General features: G+C 49.1%; 5 protein-coding genes across 5 annotated transcripts; 4 read left to right on the forward strand and 1 right to left on the reverse strand.

Annotated features, from left to right (window-relative positions):
* Positions 1-276: 276 nt before the first annotated feature.
* On the forward strand, positions 277-1,533 carry AKAW2_11425S (G1/S-specific cyclin; the record flags this gene model as incomplete). Its single annotated transcript, XM_041683908.1, has 1 exon — positions 277-1,533. One exon carries the CDS (start codon positions 277-279, stop codon positions 1,531-1,533), a length of 1,257 nt encoding a protein of 418 aa, XP_041538145.1.
* A 7,569-nt stretch (positions 1,534-9,102) lies between these two features.
* Positions 9,103-12,173, reverse strand: AKAW2_11426A (ATP-dependent helicase; the record flags this gene model as incomplete). The annotated part of the gene is made up of 2 exons (XM_041683909.1): positions 9,103-11,742; positions 11,805-12,173. The coding sequence occupies 2 exons, from the start codon at positions 12,171-12,173 to the stop codon at positions 9,103-9,105; spliced, it is 3,009 nt and encodes a 1,002-aa protein (XP_041538146.1).
* Positions 12,174-14,126: 1,953 nt separating this feature from the next.
* Positions 14,127-15,027, forward strand: AKAW2_11427S (uncharacterized protein; the record flags this gene model as incomplete). Its single annotated transcript, XM_041683910.1, has 2 exons — positions 14,127-14,355; positions 14,480-15,027. The coding sequence occupies 2 exons, from the start codon at positions 14,127-14,129 to the stop codon at positions 15,025-15,027; spliced, it is 777 nt and encodes a 258-aa protein (XP_041538147.1).
* Positions 15,028-17,258: 2,231 nt separating this feature from the next.
* AKAW2_11428S (uncharacterized protein) lies at positions 17,259-17,570 on the forward strand (the record flags this gene model as incomplete). The annotated part of the gene is made up of 1 exon (XM_041683911.1): positions 17,259-17,570. One exon carries the CDS (start codon positions 17,259-17,261, stop codon positions 17,568-17,570), a length of 312 nt encoding a protein of 103 aa, XP_041538148.1.
* Positions 17,571-18,647: 1,077 nt separating this feature from the next.
* On the forward strand, positions 18,648-18,947 carry AKAW2_11429S (uncharacterized protein; the record flags this gene model as incomplete). The annotated part of the gene is made up of 1 exon (XM_041683912.1): positions 18,648-18,947. One exon carries the CDS (start codon positions 18,648-18,650, stop codon positions 18,945-18,947), a length of 300 nt encoding a protein of 99 aa, XP_041538149.1.
* Positions 18,948-22,623: the final 3,676 nt, after the last annotated feature.

Below are 22,623 nucleotides of genomic sequence, written 5' to 3' on the forward strand. Positions count from 1 at the left end.
TTATTATTTTAATATTACGATTTACTAATAATTACCTTCCTTTAGCTCCGGCCATCACAAGGCTCCGCTCCAGCTGTCTACCCATCCTTCCCCTTTTCAATACCAGGCTATCGTCTCTTGTGGCCTTCGATTTTAATATTTCCCAACTAATTCCACTCATTAATCCCCTAATCCGACGACTGTCACTCTCTCACCTCCGTCGTTTCCTGATCGACACAGTTATCAGGTCCACTCTTTGAATACTCTTTGGGTCGACGTTATTACCAGACCGACATCATGGCCTACCACAAGCGCCCCACATCGAGCTACCAGCCCTGCGATACTTTCTTCGTCGAGTCCTACGACGAGTTCCCTGCCCCCCGTATGGATCCGAAAGAACACGCCAAGTTGATGGCTCGCGAGCGTCAGTACGCCATGGCGGAACAGCTGTCAAAGATTACCAGCGAGGAATTCCGTGATGACGTTCTGGCGCACATGCTGGACATGGATGCTGCCACCCTTCCGGACGTCGAGTCAATCGATATCCAGACTGAGATTCAGTGGTTCATGCGTCCATACCTGCTCGACTTCTTGATTGAAGCCCACACAGCATTCCAGCTCTTGCCATCGACCCTCTTCCTCACCATCAACCTTCTTGACCGTTACTGCTCCAAGCGTGTTGTTTACAAGAGACACTATCAACTCGTTGGATGTGCTGCCTTGCTCATCGCAGCCAAGTATGGCGACAAGAAGGACCGCGTGCCTACCATCAAGGAACTCAAGTCCATGTGCTGCTCGCTATACGACGACGACATGTTCATCCAAATGGAGTGGCATGTGCTGCAAACGCTGGGGTGGACCATTGGACACCCGACTGTCGATAGCTTCTTGCAGATGGCCGTGATGGATTGCCCGTATGATGCCGAGGTCGAGCATCTAGCATTGTACATCTCGGAGATCTCGCTGTTCCATCGGGAATTCGTGTCCAAGCCATCGTCAGATCTCGCCCGGGCCTCGTTGGCTCTGGCGCGCTGCATCCTCAACCGGACTCAGCCTCGTCACACAGAATGGGCATCCCAGTACGACTCGATGACGCTCGTGGGTTTGTCGCAGCAGCTTCACCAACCCTCCCAGGTACTTTCCAGGAAGTATTCCTCGGCTCACTACTCCCGCGTGTCCAAGGTGCTGGAACAATTCCTTGCCCGTCAAGCTTCGATCGCAAGCTACACGCCTCCCAGCCCGCAAACGGACGTTGTCCAACCCGAGCCCAAGCCATACGAAGGCGAGATTGGGCTTGCTACACCGCAGAAGGCGACCCAATCATCGGCCATGGCGCACGGTTATATCACACCGCCAATCACGCCGGAGAACGAGGCTTTTGCCAATGGTGGTAATCCCACCTTTGCCAAAGGCACAGCAGGAGCTAGTGCTTGCTCGCCATCGCCGACACCTCCGCCCAGTATGCAGTACGTGAGCTCTCACACGTATTCGCAGGACACCACGTACCAACAACAGTTCCTCCAGCCCAACATGTCATTCAGCACTGGTTACTGAACTCGACACGAGGGTTGAAGAAGCTGCTCATCAATAATATACCAACATATTGCTTGATACCTGAATACGATGTATTTTTGCATCTTGTGCCATAACTGCCGATCTGGTTGGAACCAGAATCTATACAGAGCTGGTTCTACTTCGACACCAATTTCGTTCCATCTCCGTCTTTGTTTCTTTGTCTAAAAATTGCATACCCCATCTCCTTGTCTTCCGCATATCATCTCTCGGGACTACCCCCCGTTGCATTCAGCTTGTTATTTCTCTTCTTCTACAACTAGCATTGCAAGCGCGAGCCGTTCGAGTACATTTGCATTTATGTTTTCGTTTTCCATCGCAGCCCATGGGTAGCGTCACACATTCCTGCGCTTCCTTTAGTGGATTGCGATGACCAAGCTGGGTGTTTCGTTTTAACTTTCCGTTTCTAGTTCTCCCCTTTTTTCCCTATCTACCCCTTTCACAACATTCATCAACCTTGTCCCCTTCACAACACCCCTACGTAAAGAACATTAATGTGGCTTAACCTCTGACCCCATGTTTCCTTCTATACACGCAGGTCGCATACAAGACCCTGCACCGTGTTTTCTATCCGAGCACGGTATCTGTTTTCTTCCTGGTGGAATGAGGTCCCCCAAAAAAAGCAGAAAAGAACACTGTCAAAACCGACCAAAAAAATCTGTGTGGTCCGGGGAGGAAAATGCAAATGAGAAAATACCAAAACAGATATGAATTTTTGTTATTTAATAGTTGGAGAGAGAGAGATGCAGATGAAGGATCTGTCATCACAACAATTATGGACCGGTGGATGAAAATTGACCTTTCCATTTTACTTACTATACCTACTTCTTTTCCATCTTCATTTCCCTCGTTCATCCGGATGATACCTTGATCGATCGATCTATCTCCTTAGTTTTCATTTTTCCCTTGTGGTTCGATCTTTTCCTTATTATCTCGTGGAAAGTCAGATCTTGAGCGACTACATACACATACACATACACATACCCGATTATACTATTTATTAGTATCATACCCTTCCAAAGTAAGCTACATGCATAGACTACCCTCTAGACAATCCCACATACCCTGTATACACCCATGAATCAATCAATCAATCGTGCATACGCACGCGCGAGAGTGCCCGACATGCCCGACTCCTCGGGCCAGTCCGTCTTGGCTACAGCTGCCTGCCACAATGGGATGGATACTTTTCACTTTCCAGATGTGTATAGATAGATAATCTGCTTACAGTGCAAGAAAAGAAAATGCACAGATGGTATCTTTCAATGCGTAGGTAGGTAGGTAGTAGTAAGTGACATACCTCTAAAAAATCCATGTCAACAGAGAGCATAAATGTGTGTTTGCTTGCTTGCTTGCTATTGTTCTGCACTGTAGGCAGGGTGGATGTTGTTTGTCTGTTTGCTTGCCTGTCGCTTTCCGATCTGGCTGGATGGATGGCTGGATGGCTGGATGGCTGGCCGTTGATGCCGCTGCTGTGCATGCAGTGCTTCATATCATGTAGTCAGTCCCTACTACTACTCTCATCTACATACTGTAACCTGTCAACCTGCCTGCCTATCTTCTAACTTACCTAGTTAGGTAAATGCCAGGAAAGTAGGTAGGTAGGTAACTACAGAAGGTAGAATGGTAGCTTGTCTGCCTGAGCAATCCATCATGCATGGACGATGTCGTGTGCAGTGCGGGTGGTCAGGTGATGTGCTGGCTGGTATTACTAGTTATGGTGATTATAGTTCTAGACTCCGTTCTTCTGTCCTATCCTGTATCATTCCTTTGTGTATCTGCAGAAGCGGAGGGAATTGAGGGATTCGGATTGTATGTCTGTCTGTTCATTATGTGTGTGCATGTGGGTATGTGTGTATCTGTGTACGTTATGTATGGATAACGACATGCCAGCACATTACCACGGAGCATAAGTCAATTGTCGATAGTGTGGGGAATGTATGGTGTCTGTTGGGATGTGACTAGAACAATAGGATCAGGACAAGACAAGTGTACACAGTACAGTACGTCAAATGTGGGAGGTTATCATGCCACGGGGTAGAAAGTGGGTAATGAATGCAATGGAATTGCGGGGAAGATAGTGTTGTCAGTGTTGTCAGTGTTACTTTCTTGGTTTACTGTTGTCGGATTTCTCTGGTGTATGCAGTAGCTATGCGGTGGGGGATGGATTGGGTTTAGTCGGGTTGGTGCAAAGTCAATGGGAGATAGTAGCTACTGTGTATGGATGGCATGGATGCAGACACTTGTAGTGGTAGTAATCATGACAATTAGATTATCTGGTACAACCTCACTTAGAGTGTTATCCAAGTAAGTTCTGTGAAATAGTATGTGTGACATCAAAATAACGACAACAACAATCCAAACCAGTCAACAGCAGATGGATAGTAATTGGTAACAGTAGAGCGTCAGTCATGTCGAGCAATAATGATGGTACATCAGGGTGAGTGTGTGTGTTAGTGTGAGTGTATGTAGGAGGCAGGTAGCCCGCGACCAGCGCAGCACCTGCCCACCCGCCCCAGACTGGGCCGGTCGGCAACTGTCATGGCCTGAGTATAGGCGATGCAGATGACTCCGCGTCCAAGTCGGACGAGAGAGCGAACGAGCGAATGAAGGAATGACATGACATGACCGTGATATGACATGAAGCACATAATTAGGACAGGAGCCGAAAAAAGAGGTAGTCCTGCAAGATCAAACCCACGCTATGCGGAATGACAAAAGCAGAAAAGGGAGTGAGAGAAAAAAAAAAAAAAGCATCAGCACGATATGGTACAGCCAGAAAAGAAGAAATAATAAAAAAAAAGGGATAGGAAGATGGTGTCGCGGTTGCTGCTGACAAGGGACGGCAGAAGCAAGGGCTGGCCCGGAACTATGCCGTCGCTGTCTCGAGCGTAGATAGACACAACCGGGTTAGAGTTCGTGTCCGTCCTCAACTCAGTCTTGCCAGTGGATGGATGGAGGGATGTAACACGTGTGCCTCGTCACAGTGTGAGGAGACACGGAGCAACAGGAACACGAAATCTCCGAAAGGGTAAAAGAAACCAAATAATACAAGGGCATGGCGTCGGAAATCCGAAAAAAGGGCGTCAAAAACAAAAAAGAGTCACAATAGTGTACAATGATCGGGAAAGGAAACCAAGTCCAGAAGGTAATCTTGGACGGAAGGGCAAGACAAGAATCCGGGGCAACGATTCGCAAGGGAACCGACGGCAACGGAGAGAGTGGGAGACAGACAAGAGACAGCAAAGGATGGCAGCGCTGCAATGCAGCATTGTCAGGGGGCGGTGACAAGAGTCCAGATCCAGAGCATGCCATTCCATCCGTCGGTTGCCGGTCGAGAACGAGAGAGACGCCGAAAAGATAGTTGACCAGACCAGCTGTCGATCCGTCGCCTCACTTTTGGACGAAGCCGCGCGGATAATCGGCCCTTCCGGCGACAAATAGTCCCCAGCAACTGCCCAGCAGCGCTTCCGGAAGGGAACTCCCCCCGACTGGAGGGTTTGGAAGAAACCAGGATGGATTTACTTCCACCGTTGCTTGTCCCAATCAGAAGGTCTCGTTTCATCGTAGATCTGCCCTCCCCGGTTGTGGACAATCACCGGGGGTTGTGTACGGCGTGGGACAGCATTGGGCCCTAAGGAGAGACAGACGCCGGATTAGCTTCCGTGATCCAACAAGATGTAGATAGTGGATTTGAAGATGCAGATGGGGGAAAAGACATACCTCGTAGATCTGAGACTACAACACGGTCACCGCTGCTGCCACTACTGGACAGGGTAGAATTGGAGTCGTTGACTTTGTGAGGCATATTGATGGTAATTTGTAAAAAGCGAGATGTGAGATAGTTGAGTAGATTGTAGCGTAGGAGTCAGAGAGGAAAGTAGATTTATATAGTAAGTAAGTATAAGGATGGCAGTCGGTGGCGGAGCAAGGCTCAGTACGAGGCCAAAATCCGAAGTGTAAGAGAAGAGGGTGAGAGAAGACGATGAGAGAAGAAGGATAGATAAAGGTAGAGTAGAAGTAGTTAAAGACTAAGTAGTAAGTAGTCTTGGGTTGAAGATGTTTGTTGATAGTAGAGTTGTAATAGTAGTTAGTAGTTCTGTGGTAGATGGAAAAGAAGCGATTTCCAGACGGACGGCAGGAGGCTTTTGTATGTTTTCCCCGGAGGAGGGAAGTATAACGGTATTTAAACGGAAATAGAATAGAAAGCAAAGCAAAGCCAGAATAATGCTCCAATCCAGAAAAGGATCAAGTCGAATCAGATCCCGTTCAGTTTAGCTTCCCCCCCAGGGACTTGGATCTAGACGGTAAACTCACACTTCACTAAGCCAGCCATGACGGAGAAGCAGATCGATCATCTTGCAGGACTGACTAGTCGGTGGGCTCTGCTGCCTTCCATTCTTTCCCCTCATTTGCATTACCAGCCTGCGGCGGCCTGCTACATGCTATGCTACAGGCTACAGGCTACATACTAGGTACATGCTACGAAAGCATCGTCGATCCAAAAGAAGTCCGCGACACAGACGTCATGGGGTGGGCCCCAGGCAAAAGGAAATCGAATGTCTGGAATCCTCGTCGAAGCCTCGAACTTCGCCCGGGGGTGGTGGTATCCACCGCCCCTGCCAGGGGCGAAATTCAAGGACAAAAAGACGAGGCAGCAAACCAGGTGATTCGTCATTCTAGTGACACTCTCACGATGGGGGATGAGTAAGTGTTTCAATTGGGTTTGGGGGGGATGACTCTGATAGGAGAGTTGCTATGCTGATAGCCTGAGCCTGAGCCCTGGAGCCTGAAGGGGAATGAATGGGAGTCAGAGAGCCTGGGAGCAACAGGCAGGCAGGCAGGCAGGCTTCCCTCGGCACCGCCCGTCAGTCATCAGGCAATGCCCTCAGGAGACTGTGGCTGGAGAGTTGGACAGACATGCTGAACCCGCTCTCCTTTCTCGTCTGGCCGAAGAGCCTAGGTGATGTGGCGGTACGAGGCTGAGGCAGTCATTTCACCAACTGGCCTTGCCCTTTGGGTAACTACTAATTAGTTGGACTAGTTGTCGACAACTCAACTTTTGCCAGTTGCTGATGCTGTCCAAGCTGGAAATCAATGCTGGTAAGGCCCAATACCTTACCGACTCGCCTTGGGTCACGGGAAGCCAGCTCCAACTGGGAATGTTACACCCTAAAACCAGGGATGCGTCTGATGATTGGGTCAAAGCTGTCATAATAATGGTAATTTACAGCCTTATACCACCCCCACAGGTCACCTGACAGTCGCCCAACTATTAATAACGAGCCAATATTACACTTCCCATACCACCATCCCATAGATAACACACCTAACCCAATTGGTGTTGGCCCCATCCATCCCGAAACAGTAAGAGTGGAAGGGGACCTTAACCTCAGGCACACTTTACTCATAGTAGTCTCGACCGAACCGAACATCTCCTCTCTTCCAAGTGGATCAACATCCTCCACACCTAATTGACTTCCTTACTATCTACGGAAACTTCCTGTGTTAGCTGGCAGCAAAGCAAGCTCCAGTTTATTAGAACGACCCGCGAAAAAAAAAAAGTCCAAAATAGCAGTCGTCGTCGTCGTCCTACCCAACTGGTTGACTACTATTCCTGTCACACGGACAAAGTACGGTTTCACCCTACCTTAGCTAGGTAAGGTAATTTGAACATCGCAACCCATCCCCATCACCGACTCGACTAATCACTACAGTATCTACTGTATGCCGTGTATTGTACTCGAGATAGACCTGCCTCTGAAGGGGGGTGGATGGATCAACCACCCATCCACACCACTCACTCACTCACCCCCTTATCTCGGGTCTTAGCTTTTCTCTAGTCGCAATAAGAACCATACTTTGATGAAGCCCGATAAATTAGGCAAGAAGTAAAGCAGAAAAATAAACAGCTCATTCTTCCAATAATAGTCTTGATGATGGTGATGATGATGCTGACGATAGAAAATAGCTCAAACGTTTCAGTAAATGATAGATGGATGGAAAGATAGCTCCAAGCTTATTATCAGGGTAATTATCATTCCCCAGACTATATTACCACCATCAGCAACTATCTACTTCCGGATCTAGTCAGTAAGCTACCTTAGCAGAGTAAGCAAGCTACACTAGAGCTAAATCCAGTACGTAGAACCATACTTGGTTTCCTTTACCGACTCAACTCGCTTCACCTCCCTCCTTTTTTTCCATCCAAGTAGATTAGATTATTGAGACATACTAAGGCAATATGGAGTAAATAATTTAATCCCCCACACCCCCAATCACATCATTATTATCCTCAGGTAATCACATCCATCCCATCCCATCCCATACCTACTAATAGTAACGGAATAATAAATCAGACCATGCACATGGGAGAGAGAATAACTACTTACTCACCGCTACAATCATATAATCCGAGGAAAGATACAGAGAAATCACTCACTCATTACATGTTCTACTAGACTAATAAACTCCCAACAATACACCTTAATACCTACCTACATTAGTAAGCACACCGCTACATCCATCCATTCCCACTCAACCGACCGTGCCCATATACCCATCCAGCCCGTCTGTCTGTCAGGTACAAAAGCAAATCCAACTACTGACGTGACGTGACCCCCTTGTGACCCTCCTATGAACTATCGCCAGCTGTGCCTGCATCACCCCTTATGTAATATCTTAGTAATCAACCAACTAACTGGCAGAACAGTAACTAACCCAGTTAGGTCTAATACTAGTACTAGAGTACTGTAATTGGGTTAGTCTCAACCCTGCCAGGTCAGGCCAGGTCAGCAGGCAGGCAGGCAGGCGAAGAAAGACTAGACCCGGATCTGGGTTAGTTAGTCCCCCCGTAAGTTCGAGACAAGAATAACAATAATAACAATAATAATAATAATAATAATTATAACGACAATGACGGAAAGGAACGAAGGCGAAGGAGCCTGTGAAATAAAGTGAGGCGGGATTGGATTATTGTGGCTGGCTTGCTTTGCTTTGCGTGGGTAATGGAAGGTTCCTGAATGGATGGTTGGTGTTTATTTATTCATTTAGTATTACGTTTGCACATTTATAGTAGTTAGGTGCATACATACCTACATCACTGGTAGGTCATATTGGGTGAGTTACTTTGTACTTTACTTACTGAGGACGGATGGATGGATGGATGGATGGACGGTCGAAGTGATGCTGATGCTGATGCTGAGGACTGGCTGGGGTGGTAAGGTGGCTGGCTAGTACAGATGGGGGTTAGTGGGCTGTGCTGTGCTGTGCTGTGCTATGCTCTGCTGTGCTGAGTTCGAGTTGGAGTTGGGCTTGGTCGGTGAAGACCTACTACTATGTACTTACTATGAAAGAGGGTATAGGATTCATGTTCTACGAAGGATTGCTAGAAGGTATGAAGGTATGGGGCTGTACTCGCCAAGTGTAAAGATGCTATACTACCATGTAGTTTGATGGTTTGATCATGACTTCGTAATTGCGCCCACAGATTATAGCTGACCAGTATATACCCTTGTCTTCGCCTGACGCCACACACCATTCTTCGTACGGCTACGAAGATGGTCCATTGTTCTCCCTCTTCATGCGATCCGCCCATCCGTTCATGCTTCGTCGAATCCCTAGCGTCCGTCGCATCGTCGTCGCTGGCCCCGTCTGCACCATCGACATGGTAGTCGTGTGATACGTGGCCACCGGTCTGGCTCCCCCGACGGTCCCTGAAAGACTCTTAATCTCGCTTGTCCGCAAATCCTTCCCAGCTTCGCTTGCTCCTTCATCAGTCGACTTCGGTCCCTGAGTGGCGCGCGAGAACGGCTTCTGTCCCTCCGAGGGCTTCGAGGATGCTGCCAACCAGGTGTATTGATTCGTGTCGGAAGGTTCGAGAACTGGTCGAGGGGGTTGCAACTTTGGCCCTTGCGGGCGATACGTCCGGAGATTCGATGGGATCACACTTTTAAACTCAGAGTTCGACGATCCACTGTGACGCGTTTGCCCTACCGCGTCTCTCCGGTTGCCCTGAGGCTGGTAGCGCCCAGCCGCGCCTGAACCGCTCTTCGGGCCTGACGACGAAGGCTGCCCAAAGAATCCAGAGATCGTTTTCTGCGATAGTCCGTCCGCTTTGCGACCGACGATGCTGGCAGCTACGGCGTTCGACTTGGTCTCGGCTGGGGTTGGGGGTTGTTCTGGGGCTGAGTCGCTAGTCGCTATGTATTCGCGGGCTGTCGAGAAACCTAGGGATAATGTTGTGGGAACAGAAAAGTTGGAGCCATTCATGGTCGGCGTCGTCCACGACATGTACGTTGTCGTCGATGCGCCCGGTTGCTCCTGGTTGAGTCGTTGTCTCTTAGGATTGGGCTCCCCGCCCATGGCTCTGGTGCCGTCCCAGCGAATGATGGCATCAGGCGCCTCGAAGCCATCTTCTGTCCACTGATCGTCATATGGGATATCACAGGTAGATCGTCCTTCCGATATAGCAGCTGAGTCCGGCATTGGTCGACGTAGGATATCTGCGATATCTTGGATAATTCTGTCGTTGATTTTCGGTCCGAGAAAACGAAATCGCTCCTCTACTAGCTTTGACGGGAGGAAGCTCGACAATGTTGCCTCTTCGCCATCGCGGGACTGTCGGAGAGGATAACTTAGATATAGCAATGCCTGTGCCCTGGTCATGGCTACATAAAGCAGTCTTCGCTCTTCATCCGAGTCCTCGGCACGTGAATGTGGGATAATGCCATTGAGCACGGCAGGCACAAACACCACAGGCCATTCAAGGCCTTTTGCTGCATGAATCGTGGAGATGGTAACCTTCTCATTAGATTGCTCGCCCTCTTCACCTTCCTGCGGAAGAACCTCTGTGGACAGCGCCACATTCGCCAAAAAGCGAGACAGCGCCTCTTCGCCCGGATGAGCTTGTTGTTGTTCGATGCCCTGTATTTCCGGAAGATTTTCCTCGTTTTCAGCCTCATTCTCTGGCCCAGGTGTGTCATCAGCTTGGGTCAAGAGTTCCTCCACGTTAGCCCACCGGTTCTCCTCATTCGAGCCATGTAACGCTTTGAGATATTCTCGGAATGATAGCTTTTTGATCAAAAAGTCGAGGAGCTTCCTCGGCGACGACCCGTCGGTACATTCCCGGAGCTTCTGTCGAGCAGACTCGATGAGTCCAACCAGTGTGCAGAGTCCGTTGTCAGCAGGCTTTGATAGAGATTTCTCCGTTGAACTGCGACCTTGAGCAACATCCTTCATGAAGTCCCAGAGCGGCTTCTTCGCCTTCTCCGCGCCCTTTGTCAATATATTGACTGATTCATCACCGAGCTTTCTAGACGGCACATTAATAATGCGCAGGAGAGCATCGGTGTTACCCGGCTGGCTAATTACTCGAAGATAGTCCAGGAGCAACTTGATCTCCACTCGGTCGAAGAACCTCAAGCCACCAACCATCCGGTACGGAATCCCATGCTTTCCCATTTGGGCTTCTATCTGTCGCGAGAGAGCAGCCGACCTGAGCAGTATCGCAAAGTCCGAATAATTCACAAGCTTCCCCGTCAAGGCGATGCACCTCTTGATCTCTAGAACAATCCAGAGAGCCTCCGACTCCGAGTCAGGCAGCTTGCGCAGGACAGGCATAGTGCCCAAGCTATGCGTCGGTTGCAGCTTCTTCGCTGGCCGTGATGAATCTTGTTCAATGACATCTTGAGCCGAACTCAGGATACACCCAGACGACCGGTAATTGTCCTCCAGCAAGACGACCGACGTATCCTTATATAGCTGCTGCATACGCCCCAAGTTCTTGATCTCGGCAGATCGGAAACCGTAGATACTCTGATCCGGATCCCCAACAACCGTGATCCGCTGATTCTGGGACGCAAACAAATTCATCAACTCATATTGGATATGGTTCGTATCCTGAAACTCATCAACCAGAACAGCTTGAACGTTCGACACACACTGCGGATGCTTCCTGAGCAGTTCCACGCACCGCACAAGTAAATCATCGTAGTCCAGCAAACTTGAAGCTGCCAGATTTGCCTCATACTCACGATATACCTGAACAAACTCTCTCTGCTCCAGAACCTTCGAATTCTTGTTCAATTTCGCCGCCAGCTCATCCGGACTGACTCCATGAGCTTTCTGGTGTGAAATCCTTGCCCTCGCTGCATTAGGCTGGATTCCGACCTGCAATCGCTTGATGATCCTCTGTAGGAGTCAGCAACAGACACAGACACATACACATAGACCATGTAAGCTAGACCACCTACCTTGATGATCGCCAAGCTATCTCCTGAATCCGCAATACCAAACCCCTTCTTCAGCCCGATCAGATACCCATACGTTACCAGATATCTCCGACAAATCGAATGAAATGTTCCCAGAATCAGCTTCCTCTGCAATTCATCACCGATCAGCTTTGCCAGTCGTTCCCTCATCTCCCGACTAGCTTTGATTGTAAATGTGCAGCAGATGACATCTTGTGGTCGGTAGCCATGGTGCGCAAGCAGGTACGCGACGCGCGCGGTCAGGGTCTTGGTCTTTCCTGAGCCGGGTGGAGCGAGGACCTGGAGGATGGGGGACGGAGACGCTACGGCGGCTGTTTGGGCGGAATTGAGCCCATCTAGGATAGGATCCATTGCGGAGTAGCCATGGGGCTTGTGTTGTTGATGCTGAGGGGTCTAGAAGCTGCAGATCGTCGATTCAGGGAGACGCGAGCGATACGCGGTGTCATGTGACGTCTATACATTCTGCACCCCGGCTGCCGATTTCGGTGTATACTTTGAGATAGAGATGATAATGATATCTGATAGTTAATTTCATGATATATATAGTTGCAGATCTTGGTGAGCATTAGCAGATGGGTAATTTAGACATGGTGGGTGGGAATTTGCTGAACTATATATTAAACCCGTATCTGCCCCCTTTCTGGTACTATTCACTGCATCATCTGCAGTGACTCACGATAGTGCCAGAGCACCTAAGTTATCAAGAAACATTCTGAAACACCTAATATAGCACCATAGCATGCTGCTACCTAAGAAGATGTATTTTCACGATACAAGTATGTTATGCACGATATATCCCAGTCAAACCTTTTAGCCCACACCACAACAGTCATAACCGGAGTCACTCGAGACCAACTTCATGTTACATGACCACAATATTGTAACTGTTTATTCTATTCTTTGATTATGGAAATTGATCAGATCGCAGGCATCTACTTCATAACCACTACACTTAGCTTCCAGTGCAAGCACGCAAAATGGCACCCAACACATGAAAATATGAATCTGAACAGAAACTTATCAGCCAGACTTGAGATCTGTTCTAGCAAACAGGCCTTTACTAATATGCTTCCAGCTGTGATAGAGTACATCTCAGATAAATGATTCTTGTATTCAGATCCCAATATGCAGACACAAAGACAACACAAGAGACCCGCGGTACCCATATCAAAGACTCATCCCAGCTAAAGAACCATGATATTCTTGCCACGACGCTTCTTCCCATCAGAGAACATGTCAAAGCTAAGTGCACAGTTTTCTGAACGCCCTAAGGCCGAACCTTAAAGGTGGAAATATCGCTACATCAATCTAGTCTCTACCATATACTCAATTGACTACGCAGCTTCTATTCGGAACAAGAACAGAATTGCGGACAACACTTGCTATGTTGATATGCAAGACCAAACCAGGGAAAGGGATAGAAACCGGATACAGAAACCTAGAGAGGTATTACCGATCCCAGCAAGGAAAGGAATATCAAACACCACGCCATTTGTGCTTCCACTTCCCTATACATCCACGGATATGCTTGAGTGGACTGGAATATAGTCCATCATATTGCATGTATAAGCCCAATAGGATCATACTTCCCAGTGATAGTCATCTATAAACAATCACTTTCGGAGAGCCAGAGATTCTGGATGGAGTAGACGAAAGCGAGATATCAATAGCAACAACCCTCTTAACAGTGCCAGCCACAATACCTACCCATTAACCATAGGAAAATTTACTACAGTAACCGCCATGCAAATATCACCAGATACTTACCCAGCCAATACAACAATCAACCGAATGGCTCTCGGCCGAAACCTGCCTGCACTTCATCTACTTTGAGCATCAGTTGTATAGTAAACCGAGAAGCAAAATGAACGAAATCAAAACCGAAGACATCGTATGATCGATCCCCCCCCAAAAAAAAACAGAAAAACAATAATAGAATCAATCTTAATACCCTCAGCACCCCTGCAAGTAGCACAAACCAGCTAAGCCACATTCCTAGATACAAACCGACCAGTGTTGTTGTTCGGAGGCTACATACAGCCAAACCAGCCAGCCCGTAGTAATCCCGCACCGCAGCTAACCTAAGCTTGGCGGTCACTGCTCGCAGCGGTAACGTCACTGATTTACACTCACTCACTCACATCCTCCAACATCACAACCACAACAACCACCAAACAAGCCCAACATCAGACCACACCTACTACTGACTATCCCCGCATCCATCACCAACAAACCACCACCTCCCCGCTCGATTCCCAACCCAACCAAATCACAACCCACCCACCCACCCGCGCACATTCAAGCATGGCCCCCATCCGCCGCTACCTCCGAATCAGCAAATACACGGTCCTCGAAAGTCGAATCTACCTCGAGAACCCCTCCGATATCCGATGGCTCCTGAATGCGCGTGACGCCGTACTCCCACGCGTATTCGCAGCGATCCGGCCACTCGTGCTGCCCAAGTTACGTGAGGAGAATGAGCGGTTGTTTGCGAAGAAGAAGGGAAAGCCGGTGAAGGATGTTATTTCTGAGGGTGAGTTAGATTCTTACATAGCATAGGGCATGTTTATTGCTATTGCTTTTGTAATATTCTGGTGTGAAGAGGGAAGATGGAAGGGGGAAGAATGGCTGGCTAATTATTTATGCAATTCGTGTAGAGGAATTCGAGGTTGCGCTGTTTTTGCGCGAGTCGAGGACGCGCCATTCGCTTCTTACGAGGCATAAGGAGTTTGGTGAGGAGGAGGAAGGGGGATACGCTGTCAGGAGGGGGATGGGAGGAGGTTCTGATTCTGGGGCGGCTAGGGGTGGGATCTTGATTGAGAGTGATGAGGAAGAGGGGTTGGAGATGAGGGATATTCCACAGGCGAGTGGTGATGATGATGATGATGATAATGCGGCTGGGGGGAAGCGCCAGCGGGATGATGCTGATTGGCAGTCTGATGATTCGCCGGAGCGGCGGCGTACTTTGAAGAGGAGGAAGGATGAGGGTACGCTATCGCGAGATGCTGATGATGGTGATGACAAGAAGATGCGCTTCAGGACCAATTACGAGGGATTCAATATCTACGGTTGGGTGCTGTGTCTGCTTGTCACGCGGAAAGGTGACAAAACAGGGACAAGAGCTGCACCGGCAGAACCTGGTCGTCAGGTCTTGATGGAGGAATGGATATCAAGCCAGGCTCAGGGCGATCTGCCCGAAGAATGATTTCGAAGCTGCCTGCAATACGTTACAGCATTGCAAGACTTGCACACGCTGCGTGGGACGGGGATGGCGCCTCGTCGTAAGATGCGACCTGATCGTTTGATTTCTGCATAACGCATGGTATGGTCCAACGGTCGCATATCATGAATTGCAGAATGCTCGTGCGCGTGATGCAGATTGAATGCTATCCAGCTGAAAAGGATCGAACATTGTCCTGCGACGTGTTCGCAAATTGCTGTACCACCTGGTGCGATGGCGGCCCGTCTGGACAACATGAGCTGGAGTCGAGACCAGTCCGGCCGAGAATCATCTTTAGGTTCGAGTTTCCAGTGAGGCGACGAAACAGTGGTGTGCGACAGCCTGACTCGGATGCTGGCCGTTATCTGGATTAGGTTCTGTGTAACACCCGGTCCCAAGGAACCTGACCGTCTCGCCCCTTTTGCGCCGAAGACCACGTCTACAGTGCCAGGCCACGTCGCAATCGGCCTAGACTGTCATAACTCAGTCGGTCCCTGGAAGCCTCTTGCGGGGCACTCGCCGTTGGAATAGAACACCATGCCGCATGGATGTGCACTGCAGCGCATACATATGTGAGGGTCATTTAGACTTTCGGCTTGCTGCATAAGCCATGATCCTGGCGCATAACATACTGATGTACAGGGGTTGTTTCACGTTGACATGCCGATTGACAGCTTGCGACTCCGTGATATATCTGAAAACAGGAGACAGAATGGCGTTTGAGATTGAGCAGACGCGTCCCGAATGGCTTCTGCTTCAGTATCTTGCCAAGAGTCAAAGTACCGAGATATTGCCGTGTCGTCTAATTTTACCCCAACACCAGAGTAAACGAGGACCGGGATTTGGTTTACCGTTTTCTTTCAGAAGCGCCCTGTCCGCCCTTTTGCGGAGATGCCTTCCGAAGCATTTGAACAATGGCCCAGTAATCGGCGTGCAGACGTTAATAATCTTGCAAGGCTAAGCAAACCCTGCACTGGACCCAATGGAGAGTAGCCGAATCTTGACGTCAGTCGAGGAAGAAAAGGGCAGGTCCAAACAAAATTTTCTCCGACTAAGGTAGTGGGCGGAGTTCTCCGTACTGTGGAGTAGGATTGACCGACACTGATAAAATTGGGATCCATGTTCCACGGTAAGGACGACTTTTCCATGCGGAAGACGTAGACGAGACCCTCTAGATAGATACAGCCCTTTTAGGCTTTTAGCCTCTTGAGATGTGCCTAAAGAGGCAGGACACCGCGAGGAAGAATGCCGAAAGAATTGTAACTGAGGTTTGAACCTATGCTGCCTATGTTATTGCCTTGCTTGAGGATTCGAGAAAAACCGTAGCCAGCCGCCCGTGAGATCCGATCCCGCTGCGGGGTTCAACAGGGAGTAGTCGAACCATAAGGGTGCTATTGAAAATCGTGATCAACATGGGTCCTAAGACACGGTATTCAGAGCACCAAGTACTTCGTAGACTCCTACGCTACTACCCAGGATGGCAGTAATTTCAAGTGCTTATCCTGAAGGAGAAACGGTAACACCATTCAGCCAACCGATAATCAACGGGGTCTGTGTGGTGAAAAAGAGGCTGGGATAGAATTCGATGAGCAGTGGTTTCCCGCAACAGAGTGGGAGCAAGTGGACCAGCCGTTGTAGTGAAACCGGCGGCGCCAAAGGCGGTGCTGAGACCGGCTGCTCACTAGAACAAAGTAGCAAGTTCGTATCATAATTAGTGGCCTTTTAGTCCCGAATTAGCGACAAAGCGGGAGCGATTGTTGAGAGTTTTGAACCGCAACCTGTGTGGGACGGACAGTGGACGAGCACTGTGCGACAAGAGGAGCGGTGAACCATGGATTGCGACGGTTTCTGGAAGAGTCAGTACCATTCCACAGAGCGGAGAAATTCCCTGATGTTGATCTTCACTAGATATGTACGCCGCACGGAGTCCTGCCTGGGAAATTCCGATCTTGCCTACATCGGCGTGGGCAACCCCTTCTGCAGTCGGACTATTGAATATTGCAGATTGGGAGGCGTCACGGTGATTGTGATAGTCGAGGATGCAGTGAGATGCATAGTACCTGCATTAACGCAATTGCTGCGTTACATCCAATCCACTAACCCGCAGGGGAACCAAAACTTGAGGCGGGAAACTGTCCGGGATATACGACAACATTAGTTGGGGAGAACAAGCAAGAGAGAGAGAGAGAAAGGCGCGTAAGTATGACAAAGGCTCAATGAGTGTGGTGTATCATGTGTACCCATTCTCCACTTTGTGCACTATTATAGCAATCTGTCCAGGACTGCAGTGGGAGTTTGCCGAGGAGGTTGACGAAATTGGCGTGAATCACCCTGCCTCCGCACTGAGACCGGCCATTGATGGCTGCGATCCAGTTTTCACCACACCAACGGCGCGGAATGAACACCCCCAACAGTGGGGATCTCATTTCGTTCTCTTGGAACTGGGATCCACTCTGTCAACATCCTTCTCCTTCTTGCCATGTGTTTTTCTTTTGGCCCTCTCTGTCCCCATCGTCCCAAATGGATAAGAGCCATGTGACCTGACGGGAAATCAGGAAGTGGCAAAGATGATGATATGACCGATCCGGATCATTCAGGGAACCTATACCTACTATGTAATAAGGAAAGGGGAAATGAACCATTCATCCACCGGAAGCGCGCGGGATCTCTTTTGCGTCAGGCGGCCATCACCACCAACCGGATAAAATTAGTAGATACAGTAGGACGCCGTAGCTCACGATGCTACTGCTAGGACTGGCAAAGAAAGAAAACCTGCCTTGTCCTTTCTCAAGTCTCAGTCAGTGGTCATGCATGCAGCGGCGCTAACAGCTGCACACTACGCCAAAGAAGTCAATCGTTGAGGACGACTTGACGCAGGCCGGGGTTGTTAGTTAGTAACTTAGTATCCTGTTAGGCGCCGGCCTATCTCTCTAGCGGCCGTGGGTAACGAAAATTGTCGGCGGAGAGACCAGCGACCGGGTCAAATCATCGACGCGAGAACGCAACCCGCATCTCGATGGATCGACCGATGAGTCGATGCAGCAATCGATTGACGTGCAGGATCATCGTTTCTCCCTTCCTGTTTACCGTGTCCTTCGCATCCCGGGCCACGTCCTATCTGCAGATGATCCGGCGTGACGCCGCGCATCCTCATTAGATACTTTACTCATGAAGCGGGTGGTGCTAGTCCGGTTGCACGCCAGGGCTCCATTGGGCCAAGGGGGGTGAGATTGGTGGATGTCTACTGGTTCAATTAATGAACTCATTCAGAATCAAATCAAGTCAAACCGGATTGGACCTGATGAGCGTTGCATTGCATAAGAAAGTACACCCCCAAGTCAGCTGGCGTGGGAGATTAGTTTCAGTTAGTTCTCTCAAGCTGCAGGGACGGACGGGAAGATAGCGAGCCAGTCAGTGACCATTAATTGGGTGTATGGTACAAGTACGGAGGTATAGGATATGTGTAATAAGTAATAAGTAATTATGAAATTGTGAAGTCTAATAGTTATTGATCAGGGATGATAGGAGGGCAGCCTTACAGCAAGCAACAATAGCAAACCGCAACCTAACAGCCAAGACTAGGCAAGGGACATCAGCCACAATGGATGGACTGGATGGTTGTCAGCCGAGATGTCCGTCAAATGGAAGGGCCCGGAATTAGCAGATTCCAATCGCTTCCCGAGGATCCCGTTCCTTGGAAAAAGGATGGATGGATGACAGACAGTTCCTTGAACTCAAACCCGTTCAGGGCAGCACCCAAAAGTCTGAGAGCTCGGACAATACGAACGCAGGTACTTTACCTTTTCCTGACTTTCATGCAAGGAGAAACGGGGTTTTCGTTGGCGGACGTAAACCCCGAAGATGCGATCCAATTGTGGGTGAGAGCGATGATAATCAACCCCTGAAACATCACTCCGGCGGCGGCCTGAGGACACGCCATCCAAGCTCTTTTCTTCTCAGTTTGTGTCTGTGTGGGTGTGTAGTAGTATCTTTAGGTTGCGGCTACCCCGTTGGCTGCGACAAACTTGCCGCCCTGTACAGATGAAACGACCTGTCATTCTTCCGTTATGATCGGATCACCACTGCCCTCCTTCCCTCCCTCCTTCCCCCTGAACAAGGCTGTAAGGGAAGGAAAGAGAAGAACGTTTCTTCCAATCCCAATCATGGATTATGGCTCCTCAGCTGTCTACTGCCTGTCTCACCACTCTCAGCTATCCATGCTCGCGAAAAAGGACCAACTCACGGCTGAAACGGGAAGGCTGAAGGATGCAGGCGTCACTTGGGCTTGAGAACTACGGGATGTGTGGTGGCTTGGACTGGATGGATACAGGAAGAGGATAGGCCCGCAGGTCCCGACAATCTGGCTGGAGCTAAGATCTTCCCTCTTTTGGGGGGTGGGAAGGAAGTAAGTACATACAGGAGGAGGAGGAGGGTGTCTGTGTGGTGGTCGTGAGGAATCAAATCACACGCATCCGAGTTTCAGACGGGCAGCGCAACAGCCGCGCATTTGACTTCGGATCATCCTGGACCTTGTCCCCTCTGGTGCTCAAAGGATCTACGAACTGGCACGTGTAGACATGGCTGGACTAGCCCCCAAAGCTCGTAAGCCTATCAAACGCAGCTGCACATACTCAGGGATGAGGTTGCCTGGACACCATCCTTGTCGGGATGCGGAGTAAGCGCATCCTCTAACGGTGGCATTGATCCCTTCGATTGAGTCATAGATAGCAATGTTAACTCACTCACCATTACAAAGTGATTAACTCATGCCTGCTGCTGCTGCTTCTTCGTCAGTGTTCTCGTCCTCCCCCATGGTAATTTACGTAACCAAGCGAAATGGCACTAGCGTTTAGTTACAGTTGTAGTCACATGGGCGGCGTCTCGCCCAGAGGATTTTCCGTTTTCTTTTCTTTGCTGAAAAAGATGGACTGTCTTGCCCAGAAAGCAAAATCGGGAATGGTGAGAAAAGAAGCCGCCAGAACGGGGTGTGTAGAGACGACTCCGTAGAGAGTCAAGATAGAGAGAGCGAGCGCAAGAGCGAACGAAAGAGGACGATAAACGCTGGAGTGGGTCAGGAATGCTTGCTTGCCTTGTTCAATTTCGTTTTCACTTGTTCCCTCCCAATTTTCGCTTTGTGTCGTTTGTTCTTGTTCTTGTTCTTCTTCTTTCCTTCGATCCTGTTTCTCCTTCACTGCTAACTAAGTAGACTAACTTTTTTTCCCTCTCATTCTCTTCCCGTCCATTTGTTCGGCTGTGACATTTTATCGCCCTTACAGACAACCCTTTGTTTCTGATTGAGACGCCCACCTAGCACCACCATCAGTCCACACCCCATCAAATAAGCTCCGATAATGCGCATGTTAATTAGACCTGCGGAACCCAAGGAAAAAAAAGGGGGGAGGCAAAAAGTCTCAGCGGTGAAGGCCAGTCCCCGGCCGGAGTGGGACAACAGGAGCTTCTAGAAAATTTCCCTGGGATTTCCCATTGGGGCCTCAGCAGCAAAGGCATCCATCGAGAATCCATCTGGCAGCCCACCCGTACCGCACTAGTGTAAGGACGCGGTCAGATTCTGACGTAGTTCGTTTCCTCCTGTCCGGCCGGTGGAGCTCAGCTGTTTCCCGACAGGGGAAAGGGAAGAGGAGAAAAAAAAATAATTATGATTTTATAATTTATGATTTAATTTTAATTTTTTCTTTTTCCTTCTGATTATTCTGTCCCCATTATTATTTTTCATTATTATTATTCTACTTCTGGTTCAGCGCCAATCACCCCGGTTGGTCTTTTCTTCAAAAAATAAAAATAAAAATAAGGGCACAGAAAATTGAGGGAAGCTCTCAAGTATATATTAGACGCCCATCTGACCTCGTCCTCTTCAATCCTTTTGGTTTCATTCAACTTCAATCCTCTCAAACAACTCGCGTGCTACACTACACTACATTAACCACCACACTACTATTACTACTACTTCCTTCACACCACTACTACCATCACCACGCACACCACCCATTACCATCATCCACAACTACATCATCATGCCTTCCATCGGTGGCTCTACCTCTCAGTTCCCTCCTTGCCCTGGTCCCCCGCCAAAGGGTCCTCTTCCTCCGCTCCCCAAGTAAAAAAACAACGGGCAATTCACTTGATATGAACTTGACGACCGACAGACTCAGCCGGTTCAACCACAGCTCTTCCCACCAACTCCGCCAGGAACAGTGACAATGTGGGCCGGTTCGAGTCTCTCATGACATGGGAGTTGCACCTTTCGGCATATGGTTATCACGATTTCGTTTTTGGGACATTACACTCTGGCTCTGCTCCTTTCCCACTTATACCTTTTATTCGCATTCCTCAACAACCTTCGATTCGCCATCTTTCGGACTTTTTGACTACCACCGCCACACGGAAGCCTCTCCTGGGCCGGTCTTTAATTCTCCATACTATTCTCCGGGACCACGCGCAGGCGCTCTCTGCTCCCAATCTACAATGACGTTTTGACATTGCGACATCGAATCGTTGCACTGCATCAGCTCACGCGGCTGTCGAGTGATCGGCAGATCCTATCGCACTGCAGGGGGGCCCGATTCGACAAGAGGGACCATGATGCTGTGACTCGCTATTGGTTCCCCACTCTCGGGCCATTTATCTCCAACCAGCCTTGTCAGCAACCGGACCCTGCAACACCAAGTGATGACGACAAGACTCGCGAGCATACGAGTTTCATGTGCAAGTTCGGGTATTGCTCATCGACCAACCCCATTGCAGCATGGATCGCACGATCCCCACCGATGTCAATGCGTTGTTCGGAAACCTTGGATTCCATTCGCACATGGGGTTCAACAATTACTTAATTCCTTTTATTTCCTTTTCCAGTCATGTGTACCATCTTGATTGTTATCATCCACATTTGGGATTTGAGCTTTATCTGAAATCGACGGCATGTATAATAGACTTAATATACCCAGCGGCATTTCGCATTCTTGGCTGCGCTTTGACATTGCTAATGAGACTATCAAATTCTTTGACCATTTACTTCCTATCTTGCAATCTTAAACAATACTGTAGTACTGTAAGCATCTCATGATAACCGCATTGCAGCATTGCATGGTGCATTGCTTGAGTAACCTGTGTGACCGCGGGGAACTCCCCCTCCCTAAAGAAGATCGACAGGAAGCACACACAGGGCAACGTTCAGCAGCGGAGTAACAACAGCGCAGCCCAGCAGGGATTCTGAATCAATAGCGCTGCGATCCCCCCTCCCCCTTCTCTGTAGTACGGAGAAACTCCATCCATCTTTAGCGCCAGTCCCAGTCCCTCTTTTGGCGCATGTACCGCACTGAATTGAGTAATCAGATAGCGGCATTTGACAAGATTATGACTCGATCATACGGTGATCCAAGCGAGGGAAATAAGAAAATAAAAAAGAAAAAGAAACACAAGTCTTCCGCCTCTCCCGCAATTCCTTATCAGTTGTACTGCAATATTGCTTTTTTTTTTTTTCTTACTTGATGCAATAGTTTCTGCGAGGTACGCACCCTGGCCTGCGCGGCCCGGGTGGCGCACCTGATACGACGGGCTCTACCG

This window comes from Aspergillus luchuensis, chromosome 1 (assembly GCF_016861625.1).
Source record: "Aspergillus luchuensis IFO 4308 DNA, chromosome 1, nearly complete sequence".
In the NCBI taxonomy this organism is placed as follows: domain Eukaryota; kingdom Fungi; phylum Ascomycota; class Eurotiomycetes; order Eurotiales; family Aspergillaceae; genus Aspergillus; species Aspergillus luchuensis.